The following is a 19,234-nucleotide window of genomic DNA, read 5'->3' on the forward strand; positions in this document are numbered from 1 at the left end:
CGTCAGTGCAATAGCCTCCAGTTGAATTCCCCTAATCATTGGAATAGATTTGAAATTAGGATTAATTCGGATATTCTTGACTATGGGTGCGGTTGGAGTATTTTTTTGCGAGAAGCTATTCTATGAAAATAAGTGGCAGTAATCCTTTTGCTCCTCTCAAATATCCAGTTATCATTTTGCCCCTTTGTGTTTACGTAGATCTCCTGCAGTTTGGCTCCATCCAGATTCATATTTTTTGCAACATAATCAGCCTTTGCGATTTCAAATTCCTCTGGATTCATATCAGGCTTGTTGCAATTTGGTCCGTAATTTTGATCGCCTTTAGGCAAACTCTGATTCTCTTTCTTTTTGGCCAGATATCTCCCACCCATGGTTGCGTAATATCTTTTCTGATTTGTTTTTGTCCGTTTCTGAAGATTAGAAGTTTTCACCGTGTATTCTTTTGTTATTTTGCAAGGACTGTAGCCAAATGCTTTTTTCCATGTAGAAGATTGCCATTTCGGGCCCAAGGAGTAGGATAGGCTTGCTCCACTTATCCTAGCATGGTATGACCAACGTTTCGAGCGGCTTATTTGTTTTCCGCCGACGAATTTCACTGCAACAGACATATAATTCTCGGCAAGATTGGTCGTTGCATGGTTTCTTAATAAGTCCGCTTTTTTACAAATATTTTCCACGCCAGCTTTTACATCCTCCAAAATAGTTTTCGGAAGGTTATTATAGCGGTTCTCCACAGTTTCTAAGACCCCATTCTTTTTGGCACAGCCAGAATCATACTGTTTGTGATTACCAAACACATGCTCTGGGCCTCTTCGTATGAGTTGTCTTAGATTTTCGGCAGACCCACCATCAGCCGAGTTCTTTTTTATTGCACCTCGTAGATTTTTGGTTAGCTTTAGAATTATGTCATTTGAAAGAAATTTGCTGTGCATCCCTTTTTTTGTCTTCACAACATTATGGAGGTATTTTGTATAGTTCTTGGTCACGTGATTGGCACATTCTTCTTTTTGGATACATGATCCGTATGAAACACTTTGTCTTAGCTTGTAAAAAACACTAGAATCGCCGTCTCCGATGTATTGTAAATACTGAAGGTTATGCATGGCTTCACTTTGGTGAAAACCTTCAACAAGAATGTCGGTTTCCATGCTCTTTGAGGGACCATTGTAGTTCATAGAGCAAACATGATCTTTCACTTTCTGGTTTGCCTTCTTTGAGCTGAAGCAGAGGTAACAATATTTATTTCTTATTCCTACATATAATAATTTTTTCGTAAAGGCATCAATGATTACCCCAACACAACCTTTTGCAGTATAATCGTGTCCTTTGCTGCGTTTATTCCAGCCACCATCACAGATGACCTTAGTCCAGAAAAAATCGTTGATAAACCTGTCCTCATGAATGGCTAATTTCAGGAATTCACGACCATTTTCTTCTAAGACATCTGATAGTGCATCCATCCATGCGTTACCAACTAAGCGTTCTAAATTCATAAACGTTTTCGGATTCATATTTTTTATTCCCAATACACTTAATAATTCGTTCAAAGATGCGTAGCCTCTCCGGGCCCCATGATACCCCATACAGCTTTCACGTTCACGTTGCCTCGTAAATTGCTGATCTTCTCTTTTTTGTTACCTAATATCTGCTCACTGAAATTTGTTAGGTATTCTTTTACAGTAGTGAGGGGGGCTTCCGGCTCACCTTCTACTCGCTTTTTTCCAGCCACAGTCTTGGCAGATAATGACGAGCTTTGTTTGGAGTCCAGTGTTTTTAATTTCTTTCACGCGAAGCTTTGATTTCCCGTCCTTGCAATTGAACTGATGTTTTATTGCTTCTATAAACTCACTAAGCAGATGACGCAAGTTGACTATACAATTTACATTTGGAATTCCAGACAAATCGATTCCAAAGTGTTCTCCTGGCGAACAAAAATCGCAAGAGCTACCAGATGCCGCATTTTTACTAACCGTAGAATCATTTATAATAGTTAAAGCCGGATTCGGAGTTTCGGAAAGGCTGGAACAATTTGGAGACATTGGAAATTTTTCTTGTTCTGGTAAACTTTCTTGTTCGGGCAAGTTTTTCTTCCTGAAAAAAACAAGAGCTAAGAGTTCATATGGCACTTATGACGAGGTCGGAAGAGCCAAGAGCTCATATGGTATGAGCTCTAGCAAAATTCTAAGAATCAATGGATTGATTGAAAAGGAAAATCAGATAATTAATGCCGGTCGGGATTTAAAATAAGAGCTCTAAGACACCAGGTCCTTCTAAATATCAAATTTCATTAAGATCTGATCACCCACTGGTAAGTTAAACATACCTCATTTTTTTAATTTTTCCTCTCCCTTCAGCCCCCCAGATGGTCAAATCGGGAAAAACGACTCTATCAAGTCAGTTTGTGCAGGTCCCTGACATGCCTGCCAATCTTTATTGTCCTAGCACGTCCAGAAGCACCGAACTCGCCAAAGCACTAGACTCCCCTAACTCCCCCAAAGAGAGCGGATCCAGTCCGGTTACGTCAATCACGTATCTACGATATTTGCTTATTCTACTCACCAAGTTTCATCCTGATCTCTTCACTCTAATCATTTTAGAAAAATGATTGCTAAAATCATTTGCTAAAAAAAGGGGTGGGAAAGGAGGCCTAGTTACCTCCAAATGTTTGGTTACTTAAAAATACAACTAATTTTTTTTTATTTTATTTTTACAAATGTTTTTGTTAGTAATAAACATACATACCTTACGAATTAGATTATGTAACGAACTTATATATGTGTGTATTTTTATTACGTATATGAGGGAGTTTGCCCCCTCGTCAATACCTCGTTCTTTACACTAAAGCTTGAATTTTGTCCCAAATCTTTCAGAATGACCCTTGAATCACAAAGGCCGTAGAATAACTAATTGAAGTTACTAAAAATACTTTAGCGTAAAGAGCAAGGTATTGTGGAAGAGACAAACCCCCTTATTTAAGTAATTTTTTATGCTCGTTTTAAGTTTTAATGTTGATCATTACTTCCTGTTGAAAAAAAGACATTTTCTCATTGTCTTTTTATAAATGATGCTAGAAAATCCTGCGACCCCTTCATGGAAATTCTCTTCCCTCATGAAAAATTCCTCCATGGAAAGATCCTCCCACGTAACCTGCCCCCCCCCCGACCCACCCTAACCCCAACACAAAAAAGTCCCCCCTGAAAACGTCTGTACACTTCATAATTAACAACTACTATGTGTAAACAATGGTCTAAGTTTATAAGTTGCCGCCCCTCCCCCGGGAACTGAGGTGAATTTAGTCATCCCCAAAGACATATTTATTAGGTTTTTGACTGAGTTAAACAGAATGGTTATCTCGAAATTTTGATCCGGTGAGCTTGGAGAAAAATGTGCGTTGGAGGGGGCCTCGGTGCCCTCCAGTTTTTCGGTCACTTAAAAATGACACTAGAACTTTTAATTTACGTTAGAATGAACCCTCTTGCGACATTCTAGGACAACTAGGTCGATACAATCACCCCTGAGGAAAAAACAAAAAATACGCACCCGTTATCTGTCTTCTGGCAAAAATACAAAATTCCACCTTTTTTATGATAGGGGCTTGAAACTTCTACAGTAGGGTTCTCGGATACGCTGACTCTGATGGTGTGATTTTGTTAAGATTATGTGACTTTTAGAGGATATTTCCGCCTATTTTCTAAAATAAGGCACATTTTCTCAGGCTCGTAACTTTTGACCGGTAAGAACTTTTGACCGGTAAGACTAAACTTGATGAAACTTATATATTTCAAATCAGCATTAAAATGCAATTCTTTTGATGTAACTATTTGTATCAAAACTTCGTTTTTCAGAGTTTTGGTTACTATTGAGCCCCTTCGCTCCTTACTACAGTTCGTTACCACGAACTGTTTGAAAATGTAACTTGTACATGAATAAAAGTAATATAATCTACAATAACGTTGGAATAGAACTTACCAATGTCTCAGGTTTTCCCATCCTTTAATTGTTCTTATTTTTTTTCTACCCATTGTGAAAATTCAAATGCTAAACTGTTATCTGACTTGTAACCAACCAAATTCCAATGGTCAGCTGTTACCAATTAGACATGTAAAAAAAATTTAAATTCCCTTTAAATCCGGTCGTAATATTCAACAGTATTTAAATATTCTGGTACAACCCTCAAGAGAGCAATTAAGCCAATGAGAAAGGAGAGAATCTCGTTGCGTATTTCAATGCTATAGGAAATAGAATTTGCTTCAAACCTCGGAGATCCACCTTAAGGATACACGAACGAATTTTTCAGATGTCAGGTATTCTTGATCAGGTATACAGATTGAATCAGTATTCAATCAGAGTTCAAGGTGTGAGGTCCTATTTTGGATTGAACCTATCACTAATATTTGGTAAAGGATTATCGTCTCTACCAGACATATAGCCAATATTTTCATAATAATTAATTCAGTGTCCAAAGAATTATAAATAAGCGGATTATTTTCAGACTTGATTGAAAATTCCCTTGGGAACAGTGATTTCTCTTATCGATATTTTCATAACCTATATATGATATAGGTCAGAATTAAGCAGTTGCGAAAATAATTATAATTTCCGATATTATAGACGATTGCGTTACGATAAAGGTGATAGGAGAAAAGTAAGCAGAAGGGTGGGGGAGAGCTGTTTGCAAGAGCCGTGGTACCCGCCGGGCTTGTCCCTTAAAGTGTAGGGACAAGGTAGGCAGCCTCCAACGCTTCCCTTACTTCTCTTGCAAGTGAACATTCAATCTAGAGAAAATGGGAATTGGCAATTGGTGCGAAGATGAACTTTTCTACAATCCTATCCTGTGCTTTGTACAGAAAAATCTTGCTAAAGGAGTTTCGCCCTATACGATAAAAGAGTACTTGGCCGATTTCTTCGAGTCTTCTTCTCTTGGTGAGACCCGTAAATTGCTTTTTTAAATCTTTTTCCGAATGAAGTCCCATCGAAGCGCGTAGGAGCCAATGCTGCATTAAACTGTGCTTCGGACATTATTTCTTCGCTTGTAAAGTGCGATTCCCAGAACATAAAGCTTCCGGACTTTGTTATCAAATGTCCCAGCGAAGTGCCAATGATCGTTGTCGATGCCTTCAGTACCCTCAGTGCCAAGGTGAATTCTTGCCTTGAACAGCTGCGTGATATTGCGTCCAAGGTTACAGAGGGACAGTCTAAGCTTGTTGCCCCTACTCAAAATATGAAATAACCGTCCTACGCTGTCGTTGTAAGAAACCCACCCCCGGAGCTCAGCGACCCTATCCTTCGCATGAAGAAGCTCGAAACGTTGGATGGTCATGACGGAATCATAAGTCTAAAATCTAAGCCACATAGCAAAAGCTGGGTTGTGATGGTACGCGATAAGCGCTCAGCCGACTCGCTTGCTGAAGCTGTTACTAGCTCCATCCCTAACGTTGGAGCCAGAGTGATTGATAAAAAGCCTTTAGCTGTGGTCCGGGATATACCCCATAATTATTCAAGAGCTGATTTGGAGGCCTCAGTGGAAGGACTTATTAGTGCTAGTCAAATCGGGGACTCTCGTACTTTTCGCCTCGAGTTCGTCGACAAAACCGCTCTGAACGCGGTTCTGGAGTCGGGAACCCGTATTGGGTATGAAATTTTTCACGCTAAGCCCTTTCAATCCATTCCGCGTCGATGCTTTCGCTGTCAAAGCACTGATCACCTGATTCGAGCTTGTCCCAGCTCACCAGCACATCCCAAGTGTTCCAGATGTTCTGGCCCTCATGTGAATTCCAAGGAAAACCCTTGCCAAGCCTCACCAAAATGTGCAAATTGCACTATATAACACATAAGTTTTAGCCTGAAATGCAAAGTTCTCCGATCGGCTCTCAACAACGCTAATAAATGAATGCTCAAACTCGTTTAGCTTTGTTTCCCTTAATATTAATGGTACAAAAGACAAGGATCTACTGATAAGTGAGCTACTTGGAAATGATATTGTGTTTCTACAGGAGCACCTTCTCTCTAAAGTGAATGTTGATAGCCTAAAGCGTTCTCGGACCCATTATACCTTCTTGAGAGCCGCCCAAAAACCCGTGGAAGGCCATCAAGAGGTCAGGCCATCTATTTCAGACACAAGACTCAGCCGATATTATTGCAAAGCGACGCTAACATCTTAGCGACAAAATGTGGTGATACCGCATTTATAAACATTTATTTCCCCTGTAATAAAAAGACTGTGCAGTCATTGTCTAGTTTTTCACAAGCATGTAATCGCCTACGAACGCTACTTAGCGACCTTTCAAAACAAAATACCAAATGGGTTCTCGCCGGCGACATGAACACTGATTTATTATCTAATTCCGACCGATCTGAAATCTTTCTCGATTCACTACCTGGAGGATTCCATCTTGCTGATAAAGATCTTCTATTTACTTATATTCACAATCGTGGTGGTCTTACTTCCAACCTTGATTATGTAATTGTGTCAGATTCAACTCTACTTTCATCAATAGTTCATGTGGAAGACTCTAAAATCGACGGCGATCATTTACCAATCACGTGCCAACTATTTTGCTCCATGGCGACCTCTGTGCAACATAACTCTCCCAAGTGGTTCTCAAAGTTAAATTGGGAAAATACCAATGTTCCACTTTATGTATTGACATTGTCCCAGTTATTATCATCTATTAAAGTGCCTTTCCACTTATTGCAAACATCTGTATCTACAACTTCAACGCGGATAGATATCAACTCGTATTATCAGCAAATAGTGTTCTGTCTAAAGTCTGCCGCTAAAACAGCTGTACCCTCCGAGTGCGTGCGAGCGGGTACTCGCAATCCCTTTTGGAAAGTTGATCCTAAAGTGAAGATAGCTAAACAAAAGCTAAGTTCTGGCTTCGTAGGTGGATAGCCTGTAATTGTCCTTCTTCTGGTTCAGCACATCAAATAAAACAGAAAACCAAACGAGAGTACAAATATTCCCTGCGTAGAGCGAGACTGAATGCCTGGGATGGTCCTTGTGACAAGAAATCCTGGGATCGGGTTATAAACAGTGTTAAGTGCTCACCTCCAATTAACTCGTCTCTTCGGCTCTGTGACTTCGTTTCTCATTATAAAAATATTTTGCTTTCGTTTAATATTAATCTCCAAAATCATTTAACAAAGCTTGTCAACTCAATCCTCCCAATCCGTATCAACCAATCTCAAGTGTTGTCGGTGGAATCTGGTGTTATACTCCGAGCTCTTATGCAAGTGAGTAAGTCTGAGTCTCTCGATAGTGATGGTCTTTGCTTCAAGTTTTTTGCTTATGATTGTCCTGAACTGCTGAAGCATTTGCAATTATTGTTTCAGATGTGTTTGGCACAGTCCGTTGTGCCAGATAGTTTTTTGTCGGGTTGTATATCTCCCATAGTCAACAGGGGTAAGGACCCCAGTGCTTGCTCTAATTATCGTCCTATCACTGTGTCTTGTTTTTTTAGTAAGCTATATGAATATGTACTGCTACCGGCCATTAACTCCAAGTGCAATTTTACACCCTTCCAGCTTGGTTTTAGAAAAGGTATGGGCTGTTTTCAAGCTCACTATATTGTGGGTCGGCTAATGAAGCAAGCTGTTGCTAAAAAAAACCCTGTATTGTTTGACTGTTGACATATCTAGTGCTTTTGATAATGTAATTCATTCAAATGCTTCTTTTTTCTATTGTTTCCGTGCTTAAATATTGGTATGCTAATTCTTCAGTTAGGGTGAAGTGGAATGGTACGGTAGGGGAGTATATTCCTGTTAAAAAAGGCGTTAGGCAAGGTGTCGTGTTATCCCCGAGCATTTTTAAATGTGTTTTAGCTTCGGGTCTCCAACGTCTTAAACCGTCAATTTTTTACAATTATAATTTAGGCATTAGTCACGTTGCATATGCTGATGATGTTCTGCTTCTTAGGCGGACAAAAAATAGTCTAATTACCAACTTCTACCGGCTTTCAGCCGCGCTATCCACAGTAGGCCTTTCAATTAATGCCTCCAAATGTGAGTTTTTGTGTTTTGGGAGTCCTCCACCAGCATCACCTCTTTGCTTGGGTTCTTCAACTATACCATGTTCAGCAAGTATTAAATGGTTGGGTCTCTCTTTTTCCACGTCACTTTCGTCTACTTGCTCCGCTATTACGTCCAGCGTGCTGAAAAGTATGCGGGTTGGATACGCGAAAATTTCACCAAATCGTGGTTGGTATAACCAAAATGGACTATGCCGTCTTTATTCTAGTTTTTGTGCACCTGCTGTTTTCTATCTTTCTAGTTTTGCTTTCCTCCTTTGCAAGAAGGATACAAAGAAAATACGCTCAGGATATTTTAAGTATTGCGAGTATGTGCTGCGTCTGCCTCGGTGGTATCGGAATCATACAGTCGTCTCTAAATTTGACATCGTTGATGCGCCCTCGCGACTGAAACATTTATCTAAAGATATATGTCTAAAAGCTCGGCAAATGATCGGTGTTTCTGACCCTCTTTGGCCATTTTTTGATTAGAGGTAATTTATCTATGTTGTATGTTGTTATGCTGCTATGTTATTTATGTTGTTATGTTTTTAGTCTTGTTTTTTCTTTTTTTGTGTGTTTACTCCACAGTTTAATGTATTTTGTGGGTTATAAATAAATTATTATTATTATTATTATTATCTTCTGTGCGTGTGTTCACGAAGAGTGGTCAATACCTTCGCGATAGTCCGTCAACAGTTCAGGTGCCCATTTAATGTGAACGATCCTTTGGAAGTTTGAATACACAATCATTCATGGTGTTGAATTTCAACTTGCTTATCCTTACTTTTTTTCCCTTGGCGAACTAAGGCTTTTCCATTCTACTGAGTGTCGCTTGGTTTCAGGGTCGTACGTGAAAAACCATGATTCATCATATGTTACTACAGGCTCTCAAAAGTTAGGATCAGCTTAAACGCTCTTTAAAATTTCACCCCAGTTTGACCTTTTGGGTTTACTTTTTATCAGTAGTGAGGTTTCTCGGTGCAAACGGTTAAGACGAAAAAGAAGGTACCTTGAGAGGATGTGTCATGAAAGTTTAAAAGCGGTAAGGAGGCGGTCAAGAAGGATAAGAGGAGGCATGACAGAAGCTTGCAATGGGAAGAAAAACCTGTCAGTAAAGTTTTATGTGTCTGTGATATGTTTCATAACTTATTGTGAGGCTGGATATTTTTCAATCACTAATTATTTATTGTATTTTGGGTACTTGAAAAACAGCAAAAAGTAGAAGAAAAATGTTTAGACCCTATTCTGTCCAATTTAGTAAGGCGTGTCAAATCCAAAGTTAATAGTGCTAGTCTTAAACCAAATGTTAAAAGATGATGCAAAATAAAGATTTTAACTTTTTTTTTTCTCTCAGCCTTATCTATGATCAGTAAAAATTCAAATGTGTAGGTGAATCAAATTTACACCTTACTCATAAAACTGTATACCTTTCACCGTACATTATCATAACTATAAACTGTATCCAGTTTAGCTTATTGTTTTAGCTTCATTATTTACTCTTAGGGCTCAGTTTTCAAATCTAATTTTAATATTCGTGGAATGACAATAACTCGAATTAGCAGATACTTACTATATGTCTATCTGTCATTAATGAAATTTCATTAATGACATTAATAAAATGTCTTTAACGACAATCTGTCATTAATGAAAGTTTCAGTTTGTCTGTTGGATGAAATTTTAATGGCAATTAGGGTTTCGCATTATTGCCAATAAATTTTTTGTTTTTTTCCTTTGTTTTCTTTTTAGTTTTTTTTGTAGTTTTTACCTTTTTTATTTTTTTTTTATTTTTTTTTAGTTTTCTTTTTCTCCTTTATATTTCAGTTTTTTTCCTTTTTTTCTTTTTTTTTCCTTTTTCAGTTTTTAGTTTTTTTAGTTTTTTTTAGTTTTTTTGCTGTTTTTACCATCTTTTTAGTTTTTTTTCTTTTTTAGTTTTTAGTTTTTTACCTTTTTTTTAGTTTTTTAGCTTTTTTAGTTTTTTTAGTAGTTTTTACCTGTTTTTTAGTTTTTTTTTTAGTTTTTTCCTTTTTTAGTTTTTTTTTCTTCTTTTGTATTAATGCTAAAGCCAAGGTTTGAGCATGGAACTTCTCGGATCTAGAACCCGGAACATAACGCTTTACCAACTCAGCTACTCTGGCTTGAATACATTTACCTTTTTTAGTTTTTTTTTTATTTTTATTTTTTTTAGTTTTCTTTTTCTCCTTTATTTGTCAGTTTTTTTCCTTTTTTTGTTTCTTTTTCTTTTTCAGTTTTTAGTTTTTTTTATTAGTTTTTTTCTTTTTAGTTTTTTTTTGTAGTTTTTACCTTTTTTTAGACTACTAAGGTCCCTGCGTAGGCCCTGTAGTGCATTCCTGCAGCATGGTTAGATCTCTGGGTCCCGTATTACCACGCTAAGGTCCAACCCACTGCGCCAACACAGGTAGTTATATAACTGAGCTACTTCGGCCTGAATACATTCGTTTTTGAATTGGTATGTGATGAAATAATTCACACGTCATATGCGGACAGTGACGTCAATCGACCCACAGACACACAAACAACTTATTTATATATATATATGTACTAGCTGTTGGGGTGGCGCTTCGCGCCACCCCAACACCTAGTTGGTGGGGCGCTTCGCGCCCCCCCAAGCCCCCCCGCGCGCGTAAGTCGTTACGCGCCATATTAGTTATGCGCCATTGTAGTTGTGTCCCTGTGTCCCACCTGTGAATATAGATAGATTTATATATGTGTTTCAAACTACGTAAACATTGCGAATAAACAACATTCTTGGCTTTCCCATTGTCTGTGCATATACAAAGCCGTATGTACTTATAATGACGTCATATGCAAACGCTCTTTTTACAAACAAACAAACATGCATCCACACAACTCGTTTTTATATAGATAGATAGATAGATAGATACAATACAAATTAACTGCGTAAAACTTGCGAATATACAACATTCTTCGCTGTCCAATTGTCGCTGCATATAAATACATTGTCAGGTTTACCGACCCTCGAACATGCAACGTACAATTATCCATGGGAAAAACAATCAGTATTAAGATCTATACCACATTTTTCTAATGATTGACCTTGAGCTTTGTTAATGGTGATTGCAAATACTAATCGAATTGGGAATTGCAATCTTTTAAATTGAAAAAGCAGATCCGTTGGAATCATGGGAATGCGAGGAATAAGAACAGCCTCACCCTCATAAGGCCCTGTCAAGATTGTGGCCTCTATTAGGTTTTCCATTGTTTTTTTTTACGGCAAGTCGCGTGCCATTGCAAAGCTTTGGTGGGTTGATATTTCTTAAAAGTATTATTGGTACGCCTATTTTTAGTTGTAGCACGTGTGGTGGAAACCCTGAAGGATCTATGGAATTAAAAAATTCAGATGGATAATTAACCGCTTCATTTGGTTCCAAAACTGTGTCGACTGACTTGTAAAGGACTGCCTGGTCTCGAATCTTGGTCAAAACAATATTGTTGATTTCGTGGACGTCTATATTTTTGGGTGCGAGAATCGCTCTTTCACTTAGCCATTTATTATTTTTATAATTTTTTAGAATATTCGGAAATACTTTTTCAATCAATTCATTTTTGGACGTCACTAAATTACAGAAATCAGCAGGTAGTTGTATACGTCCTGAAATTGGGTCTACTGTTTGACCAGAGTCATCATTTTGCAATCGGACACGCATATTTGTAGTTAATTTTAATATTTTTACGTGTGCCCATAAATTAGAATTTTTTAGGCAAGCATTCATTTCGTCTGCAGGAGTTAAACTACGTAAAAATTGCGAATATACAACATTCTTGGCTTTCCCATTGTCTCTGCATATACAAAGCCGTATGTACTAATAATGACATCATATGCAAACGCTCTTTTTACAAACAAACAAACATGCATACACACAACTCGTTTTTATATAGATAGATAGATAGATAGATACAATACAAATTAACTGCGTAAAACTTGCGAATATACAACATTCTTCGCTGTCCAATTGTCGCTGCATATAAATACATTGTCAGGTTTACCGACCCTCGAACATGCAACGTACAATTGTCCATGGGAAAAACAATCAGTATTAAGATCTATACCACATTTTTTTAATGATTGACCTTGAGCTTTGTTAATGGTGATTGCAAATGCTAATCGAATTGGGAATTGCAATCTTTTAAATTGAAAAGGTAGATCCTTTGGAATCATGGGAATGCGAGGAATAAGAACAGCCTCACCCTCAAAAGGCCCTATCAAGATTGTGGCCTCTATTAGGTTTTCCATTGTTTTTTTTTACGGCAAGTCGAGTGCCATTGCAAAGCTTTGGTGGGTTTATATTTCTTAAAAGTATTTTTGGTACGCCTATTTTAAGTTGTAGCACGTGTGGTGGAAACCCTGAAAGATCTATGGAATTTAAAAATTCAGATGGATAATTAACCGCTTCATTTGGTTCCAAAACTGTGTCGACTGACTTGTAAAGGACTGCCTGGTCTCGAATCTTGGTCAAAACAATATTGTTGATTTCGTGGACGTCTATATTTTTGGGTGCGAGAATCCCTCTTTCACTTAGCCATTTATTATTTTTATAATTTTTTAGAATATTCGGAAATACTTTTTCAATCAATTCATTTTTGGACGTCACTAAATTACAGAAATCAGCAGGTAGTTGTATACGTCCTGAAATTGAGTCTACTGGGAGCTTTCCGTTTCCAATTGTCAGCAATTGATCTGAAAATGTTTGACCAGAGTCATCGTTTTGCAATCGGACACGCATATTTGTAGTTAATTTTAATATTTTTACGTGTGCCCATAAATTAGAATTTTTCAGGCAAGCATTCATTCGTCTTCAATGGCTCTGGTGGTGCAGCCAATAGAGGAAGTTTAACTTTTCCTGAGGCGCAACACATTCCCATTGTTTCACCATTGAATTTCAAGGCCTTGCAATTGGGACAAATTTTAGACATTGTCCCGATTTGAACACATCTACTCAAGCTATAATCATCGACTGGGTTGTACCTGAATGCCAGGCGATAACTTTCAGGTTGCTCTGATTCCTCGGCACGCTTTCTTTTCTTACTTTCTCTATCAGCAGCAAGCCTGATTTCTTGCTGTTCTTGTAATTCCTCGGCACGCTTTCTTTTCTTACTTTTTCTATCAGGAGCAAGCCTGATTTCTTGCTGTTCTTGTAATTCCTCGGCACGCCTTCTTTTTTCACTTTCGCTTTTAGCAGCAAGTCTGCTTCCGCGTTGCTCTGGTAGTTCCTCGGCACGCTTTCTGTTCTTTTTTTCTCTATCAGCCTCAAGCCTGTTTCCTTGCTGTTCTTTTGATTTCTCGGCACGCTTTCTGTTCTTTCTTTCTCTATCAGCCTCAAGCCTGTTTCCTTGCTGTTCTTTTGATTCCTCGGCACGCTTTCTGTTCTTTCTTTCTCTATCAGCCTCAAGCCTGTTTCCTTGCTGTTCTTTTGATTCCTCGGCACGCTTTCTTTTCTGACTTTCTCTATCAGCAGCAAGTTTTTTGGCATAGACTCTTTGAGCATCTTCATCGGCTTTTGCCATGGTAAGTTCATCAGTCATTGTAAACTTAAACATTAATAGATTTCTACGTGAACATATGTCTTAAATATCTTGAATGACGTCACCGTCAAAGCAAAAATGACGACAACTAATTTCATGACGTCAGTCAACACAGAAACATGACGTCACCTGACACACAGACAGACAGACAACTTATTTTATATATATAGATATATATATATATATATATATATATATATATATATATATATATAGATCTATCTATTTTACTTTCTAGATTCGGTGGTTAGGGCCTCTTTTCTCTAAGGCTCGGCCGCTTCGATTACTGTTGAATTCGTTGAAAACGGTTAGTTTTGCACTAGTTGGATTCGACGGTTCTTAGCCTTCGCCTCCAAAGGTGTATCAAGGTTTTTCATGTTGTATCAGGCTACAAGGAAACTAACAAACGCATCAAAAATTAGTTCACGTTTTAACGAGTTGGACAAAACTTTGGCGAGGGATACTCCCCTCCATAGATACTTCCACGTAGCTCCCTCCCTCCCCCCAACCAAAAAAACCCCTGAAAACGTCTATAAGCTTCAAAATAACCATTGCTGTATGTAAACACTGGTCCAAGTTTGTAACTTGCAGCTCCCTTCCCCAGGGACTATGGAGGAGTAAGTCGTCCTCAAAGACCTCTCATTATAATTTTCGACTATTTTAAACAAAATGGCTATCTCGAAATTTTGATCCTTGGACTTTTGGAAAAAATCAGCGTGGGAGGGGTCCTAGGTGATCTCCATCTTTTCGGTCACTTAATAAGGGCACTAGAACTTTTCATTTCCGTTAGAAGGAGCACTCTCGCGACATCAAAGGACAATTGGGTCAATACGATCTCCCCTGGAAACCCCTCTCCTTCCAAAAAAAACAAAAAAACTAATAAACACACCCGTGGTCGGTCTTCTGGCAAAAAATACGAAGTTCCGCATTTTTGTAGATAGGAGCTTGAAATTTCTACAGAGGGTTCTCTAATACGCTGAATGCGATGGTGTGATTTTCATTAAGATTCTATGACTTTTAGGTGGTGTTTATATATTTTTTAAAATAAGGCAAATTTTCTCAGGCTCGTATATTCGGATGGGAAAGGCAAAATTTGATCAATCTTATATATTTAAAATCAGCAAAAAAGTGCAATTCTTTTAGTGTATCTATTAGTATAAAAATTGTGTTTCTTAGACTTTCCTTTACTAATGAGCTGGGTCGCTCCTTACTACGTTCGTCCCTACTTACTCCTTACTACATCAAACAGTTCGTTAACACGAGCTGTTTGATATATTATACAAATATTTTTGCAATTACCAGTGCTTCGCTCTTTCCGGCATTTACTGTCTTTCCATATTGCATGGGCTCAATGATAGTTGATTATTGAAGCTAAAATATCTAAGGGACAAATTCTCTGATATCGTAGCTCACACTTGTCACAAATAATAGTGATTTATGATGAGTTCCCACATTAAAATTTAATTAACTTCCTCTTTTATAAACTGAAGTGGAGATACCTGTTTGAAGGATAAATTATTTTAATCTAAAATATTTTTTATTAATTAATTGAAATAATAAGAAATTTGAGTCACTGTTTACATACTACAATATAAATCTTATTGAAGATCTTGAAAATTTTTTGGTTCCTTTAACCCTTTCATGCCTGTGGTCACCATACGGATACCGCTCGCCTCCTATTTTTTTTCTCTCGACTCGACAAAGTCACAACCGTGATTTCTTTTCCACTAGATAGCGCTTGCTTGACTCTGTCGCGTTTGAATTTATTGTCCCTCAAGGCTTTACCCGAGCGGTCGAGCGAGCGTCCAAGTTTAGACAAAACATAAAATGTCGAAAAAGAGGAAAGGTGCAGATTTCGACCTCGATGACCTGGACGTTTCTGGTAAGTTCAGAGCCTGATTATGATCTTATTTTGTAGCTAAGAATGCGTTCTTTCGAATGAGATATTACTAGTCTAATTCTGAGCTGTAGTTTAGCCGCAAAACAAGGTTGCTAACGATCGGTTACCAAATGGTCACGTCAGGCATTCAGTGCCAAACCATACCTAGGCAGATTTGTACAGCAAACGAGGCAGCAAGTCCTTTTTATGATCGGGAATAGGCACGAAACAACGCCTTGAACAACGCCTGGCTGATACACCGCCGACAGTATAAGCAGATCAATGTTCAGCACATGTCTCTGCTGTACTTCAAAATGGACATTGCTCGTGGGTTGGTTCTTACTGGCGTATCTCAAAGTCCTCGAGTTGGAAGACCATCCTTATCAGTGACCAAGCGCAATACGACTACCTCGCAAGACGGGATGCCTTCGGAAACAGTGAGGTTTGACCAGACCTCGCATTTTCCGGATACGACTGAAAAGGGAAGGTGTTGCTATGAGAAGTGCGTTAGTTCGACTGTGTTTGAACTCAGATCGCAACTGTTTCACAAATTTTCACCTAAAATAGTATCTGTATATACCTGACGTGACCATATGGTAACCATTCACATTTTGGATATGGAATGAAATAAAAATTAAAAAAAAAATAAACCTGTTCTAGTTGAACCTCCAGGATCACTCTGCTATTTTCAGAATTTTTATGCAACTCCTTCTTGGTTCAGGTCTGAAAGGGTTAACTTGAAAATTAACAATGCGTAAAAAGATTAAAAATCTTCTCACTTAGGTCTTGGGAAAAACGGTCCTGGGAAACGTGTCTCAATTCCTCTGTAAAAATTATATATTTTTTCAAACATTCTGGGATGTTAAAACCATTTAAAAAGAAACTTAGTTCTACATTACCAATATTTTTCCAAATTACATCCCGACAAATTGATTTAAGTGAGCCATTATATGCAAGTTTATATATTGTCGGATACCATTTAGTTAGTATTTTTTTGAATATTGCCACATATTTATCTTTGACATCTTTTTTTATTGTGGATTTATAAACTGCTTTGTTTTTTAGAAAGTATTCAACTATCGCTAAGTCGCGTTGACAATACTTATTTGATAAAAATATTTTGTTCAGAGCTATCATCAAAGCTGTCTTGTTATTGGAATTAAAAGTGTGTATGTCGGCTCCCTTTGAAACTAGTAGTTGACAAAGGCCCACATTACCTTGATTAGCTGCTTGATGTAGTATACCACCCTTTGTATTTGGGTTCGCTCCATTCTCCAGCAGATATCTAGCGACGTCGGATCGATTATATTTTACAGCGTACATTAATGGAGTTCCATTTTGCAAATCTAAAGCATCTATATTGGCACCCATGGCAACTAGTATTTGGCACATGTTCAAATCGTTTTCTTCGACAGCGGCATGTAAGATTGTGTTTTGGAGACGACCACCCCTTACATTTGGATTAGCTCCGTTGTCTAACAAATATTTAGTAGAGCTTGATTCTCCACTTTTCACAGCGTACCATAAGGCAGTTCGATTTTGTGAATCCAATGCATCTATAGTTGCACCATTGGCAAGTAGTTTTTGACAAACGCGCAAATCGCCATCCCTCGCTGGGGCGTGTAATACACTTGGGTTGGCTCCAATGTCTAATAGATATCGAGCAACCTCTGATTGTTTTCTACTCAAAGCAAAACATAACGGAGTGTTGTTAAATAAATCTAATGCATCTATACTTGCACCTTGTGAAACTAAGAGTTTACACATATTCAAATAGCCTTTCATAGCAGCAACATGTAGAGAAGTTCTGTAATGATTTTTATCCTTTTTGTTTACTTCAGCTCCCTTCTCTAATAAATATTCAGCCACGTCTAACGGGTTACCATTTACAGCGTAACGTAAAGGAGTTTCATTAAATGCATTAAAGGCATCTACAGTGGCATCTTTGGCAACTAGTAGTTGACAAATGGACAAATTACCTTCCTCAGCAGCTATATGTAAGGCTGTATCTTTCTTAAGTCCAACTGTTCCGTTCGGATCGCCTCTAACGATTATTTTTTTTCCACTCATATTTTTTTCAGATATTTCAACTAACTGACGTGACCATATGGTAACCATTCACATTTTGGATATGGAATGAAATAAAAATTAAAAAAAAAAACCTGTTCTAGTTGAACCTCCAGGATCACTCTGCTATTTTCAGAATTTTTATGCAACTCCTTCTTGGTTCAGGTCTGAAAGGGTTAACTTGAAAATTAACAATGCGTAAAAAGATTAAAAATCTTCTCACTTAGGTCTTGGGAAAAACGGTCCTGGGAAACGTGTCTCAATTCCTCTGTAAAAATTATATATTTTTTCAAACATTCTGGGATGTTAAAACCATTTAAAAAGAAACTTAGTTCTACATTACCAATATTTTTCCAAATTACATCCCGACAAATTGATTTAAGTGAGCCGTTATATGCAAGTGTATATATTGTCGGATACCATTTAGTTAGTATTTTTTTGAATATTGCCACATATTTATCTTTGACATCTTTTTTTATTGTGGATTTATAAACTGCTTTGTTTTTTAGAAAGTATTCAGCTATCGCTAAGTCGCGTTGACGATAAATATTAGATAAAAATATTTTGTTCAGAGCTATCATCAAAGCTGTCTCGTTATTGGAATTAAAAGTATGTATGTCGGCTTCCTTTGAAACTAGTAGTTGACAAAGGCCCACATTACCTTGATTAGCTGCTAGATGTAGTATACCACCCTTTGTATTTGGGTTTGCTCCATTCTTCAGCAGATATCTAGCGACGTCGGATCGATTATATTTAACAGCGTACCATAATGGAGTTCCATTTTGCAAATCAAAAGCATCTATATTGGCACCCATGGCAACTAGTATTTGGCACATGTTCAAATCGTTTTCTTCGACAGCGGCATGTAAGATTGTGTCTTGGAGATGACCACCCCTTACATTTGGATTAGCTCCGTTGTCTAACAAATATCTAGTAGAGCTTGATTCTCCACTTTTCACAGCGTACCATAAGGCAGTTCGATTTTGTGAATCCAATGCATCTATAGTTGCACCATTGGCAAGTAGTTTTTGACAAACGCGCAAATCGCCATCCCTCGCTGGGGCGTGTAATACACTTGGGTTGGCTCCAATGTCTAATAGATATCTAGCAACCTCTGATTGTTTTCTACTCAAAGCAAAACATAACGGAGTGTTGTTAAATAAATCTAATGCATCTATACTTGCACCTTGTGAAACTAAGAGTTTACACATATTCAAATAGCCTTTCATAGCAGCAACATGTAGAGAAGTTCTGTAATGATTTTTATCCTTTTTGTTTACTTCAGCTCCCTTCTCTAATAAATATTCAGCCACGTCTAACTGGTTACCATTTACAGCGTAACGTAAAGGAGTTTCATTAAATGCATTAAAGGCATCTACAGTGGCATCTTTGGCAACTAGTAGTTGACAAATGGACAAATTACCTTCCTCAGCAGCTATATGTAAGGCTGTATCTTTCTTAAGTCCAACTGTTCCGTTCGGATCGCCTCTAACGATTATTTTTTTTTCCACTCATATTTTTTTCAGATATTTCAACTAACTGATAATCTACTGGGAATCTCAAGTTATATACTAAGAAATGACATCATAATGTTTGCCAAACTATGACGTTAAGTATCATTTCGCCTATAAACAGCACAGCCTGGTAAGATATAGGAGAAATGATGCTTCACGTCATAGTCTGGCAAACATGTTTTCATACATACATTACTACA

General features: G+C 37.8%; 2 protein-coding genes across 2 annotated transcripts; both read right to left on the bottom strand.

Annotated features, from left to right (window-relative positions):
- Window positions 1-1,700: 1,700 nt before the first annotated feature.
- On the bottom strand, window positions 1,701-17,571 carry LOC136028668 (poly [ADP-ribose] polymerase tankyrase-1-like). Its single transcript, XM_065706495.1, has 3 exons — window positions 16,671-17,571; window positions 5,150-5,210; window positions 1,701-2,091 (listed from the first exon to the last, which is right to left on the bottom strand). Exons 1-3 carry the CDS (start codon window positions 17,569-17,571, stop codon window positions 1,701-1,703), a joined length of 1,353 nt encoding a protein of 450 aa, XP_065562567.1.
- A 90-nt stretch (window positions 17,572-17,661) lies between these two features.
- Window positions 17,662-18,731, bottom strand: LOC136028669 (putative ankyrin repeat domain-containing protein 19). The gene is made up of 2 exons (XM_065706496.1): window positions 18,182-18,731; window positions 17,662-17,687 (listed from the first exon to the last, which is right to left on the bottom strand). Exons 1-2 carry the CDS (start codon window positions 18,729-18,731, stop codon window positions 17,662-17,664), a joined length of 576 nt encoding a protein of 191 aa, XP_065562568.1.
- Between the last annotated feature and the right edge of the window lie 503 nt (window positions 18,732-19,234).

This window comes from Artemia franciscana, chromosome 7 (assembly GCF_032884065.1).
Source record: "Artemia franciscana chromosome 7, ASM3288406v1, whole genome shotgun sequence".
Taxonomy (NCBI): domain Eukaryota; kingdom Metazoa; phylum Arthropoda; class Branchiopoda; order Anostraca; family Artemiidae; genus Artemia; species Artemia franciscana.

What these genes read in the sequence shown, in the direction of transcription:
- LOC136028668 (XM_065706495.1), bottom strand. Translation starts at nt 17,571, where the DNA reads ATGGTTACCATATGGTCACGTCAGTTAGTTGAAATATCTGAAAAAAAT. An exon ending in ACATCAAGCAGCTAATCAAG is followed by an intron (nt 5,211 to 16,670) that starts GTAATGTGGGCC and finishes TATTTTGAGTAG; the next exon opens with GGGCAACAAGCTTAGACTGT. An exon ending in ATATCACGCAGCTGTTCAAG is followed by an intron (nt 2,092 to 5,149) that starts GCAAGAATTCAC and finishes TGTTTTTTTCAG; the next exon opens with GAAGAAAAACTTGCCCGAAC.
- LOC136028669 (XM_065706496.1), bottom strand. Translation starts at nt 18,731, where the DNA reads ATGTGTAAACTCTTAGTTTCACAAGGTGCAAGTATAGATGCATTAGAT. An exon ending in ACATCTAGCAGCTAATCAAG is followed by an intron (nt 17,688 to 18,181) that starts GTAATGTGGGCC and finishes TAACCCTTTCAG; the next exon opens with ACCTGAACCAAGAAGGAGTT.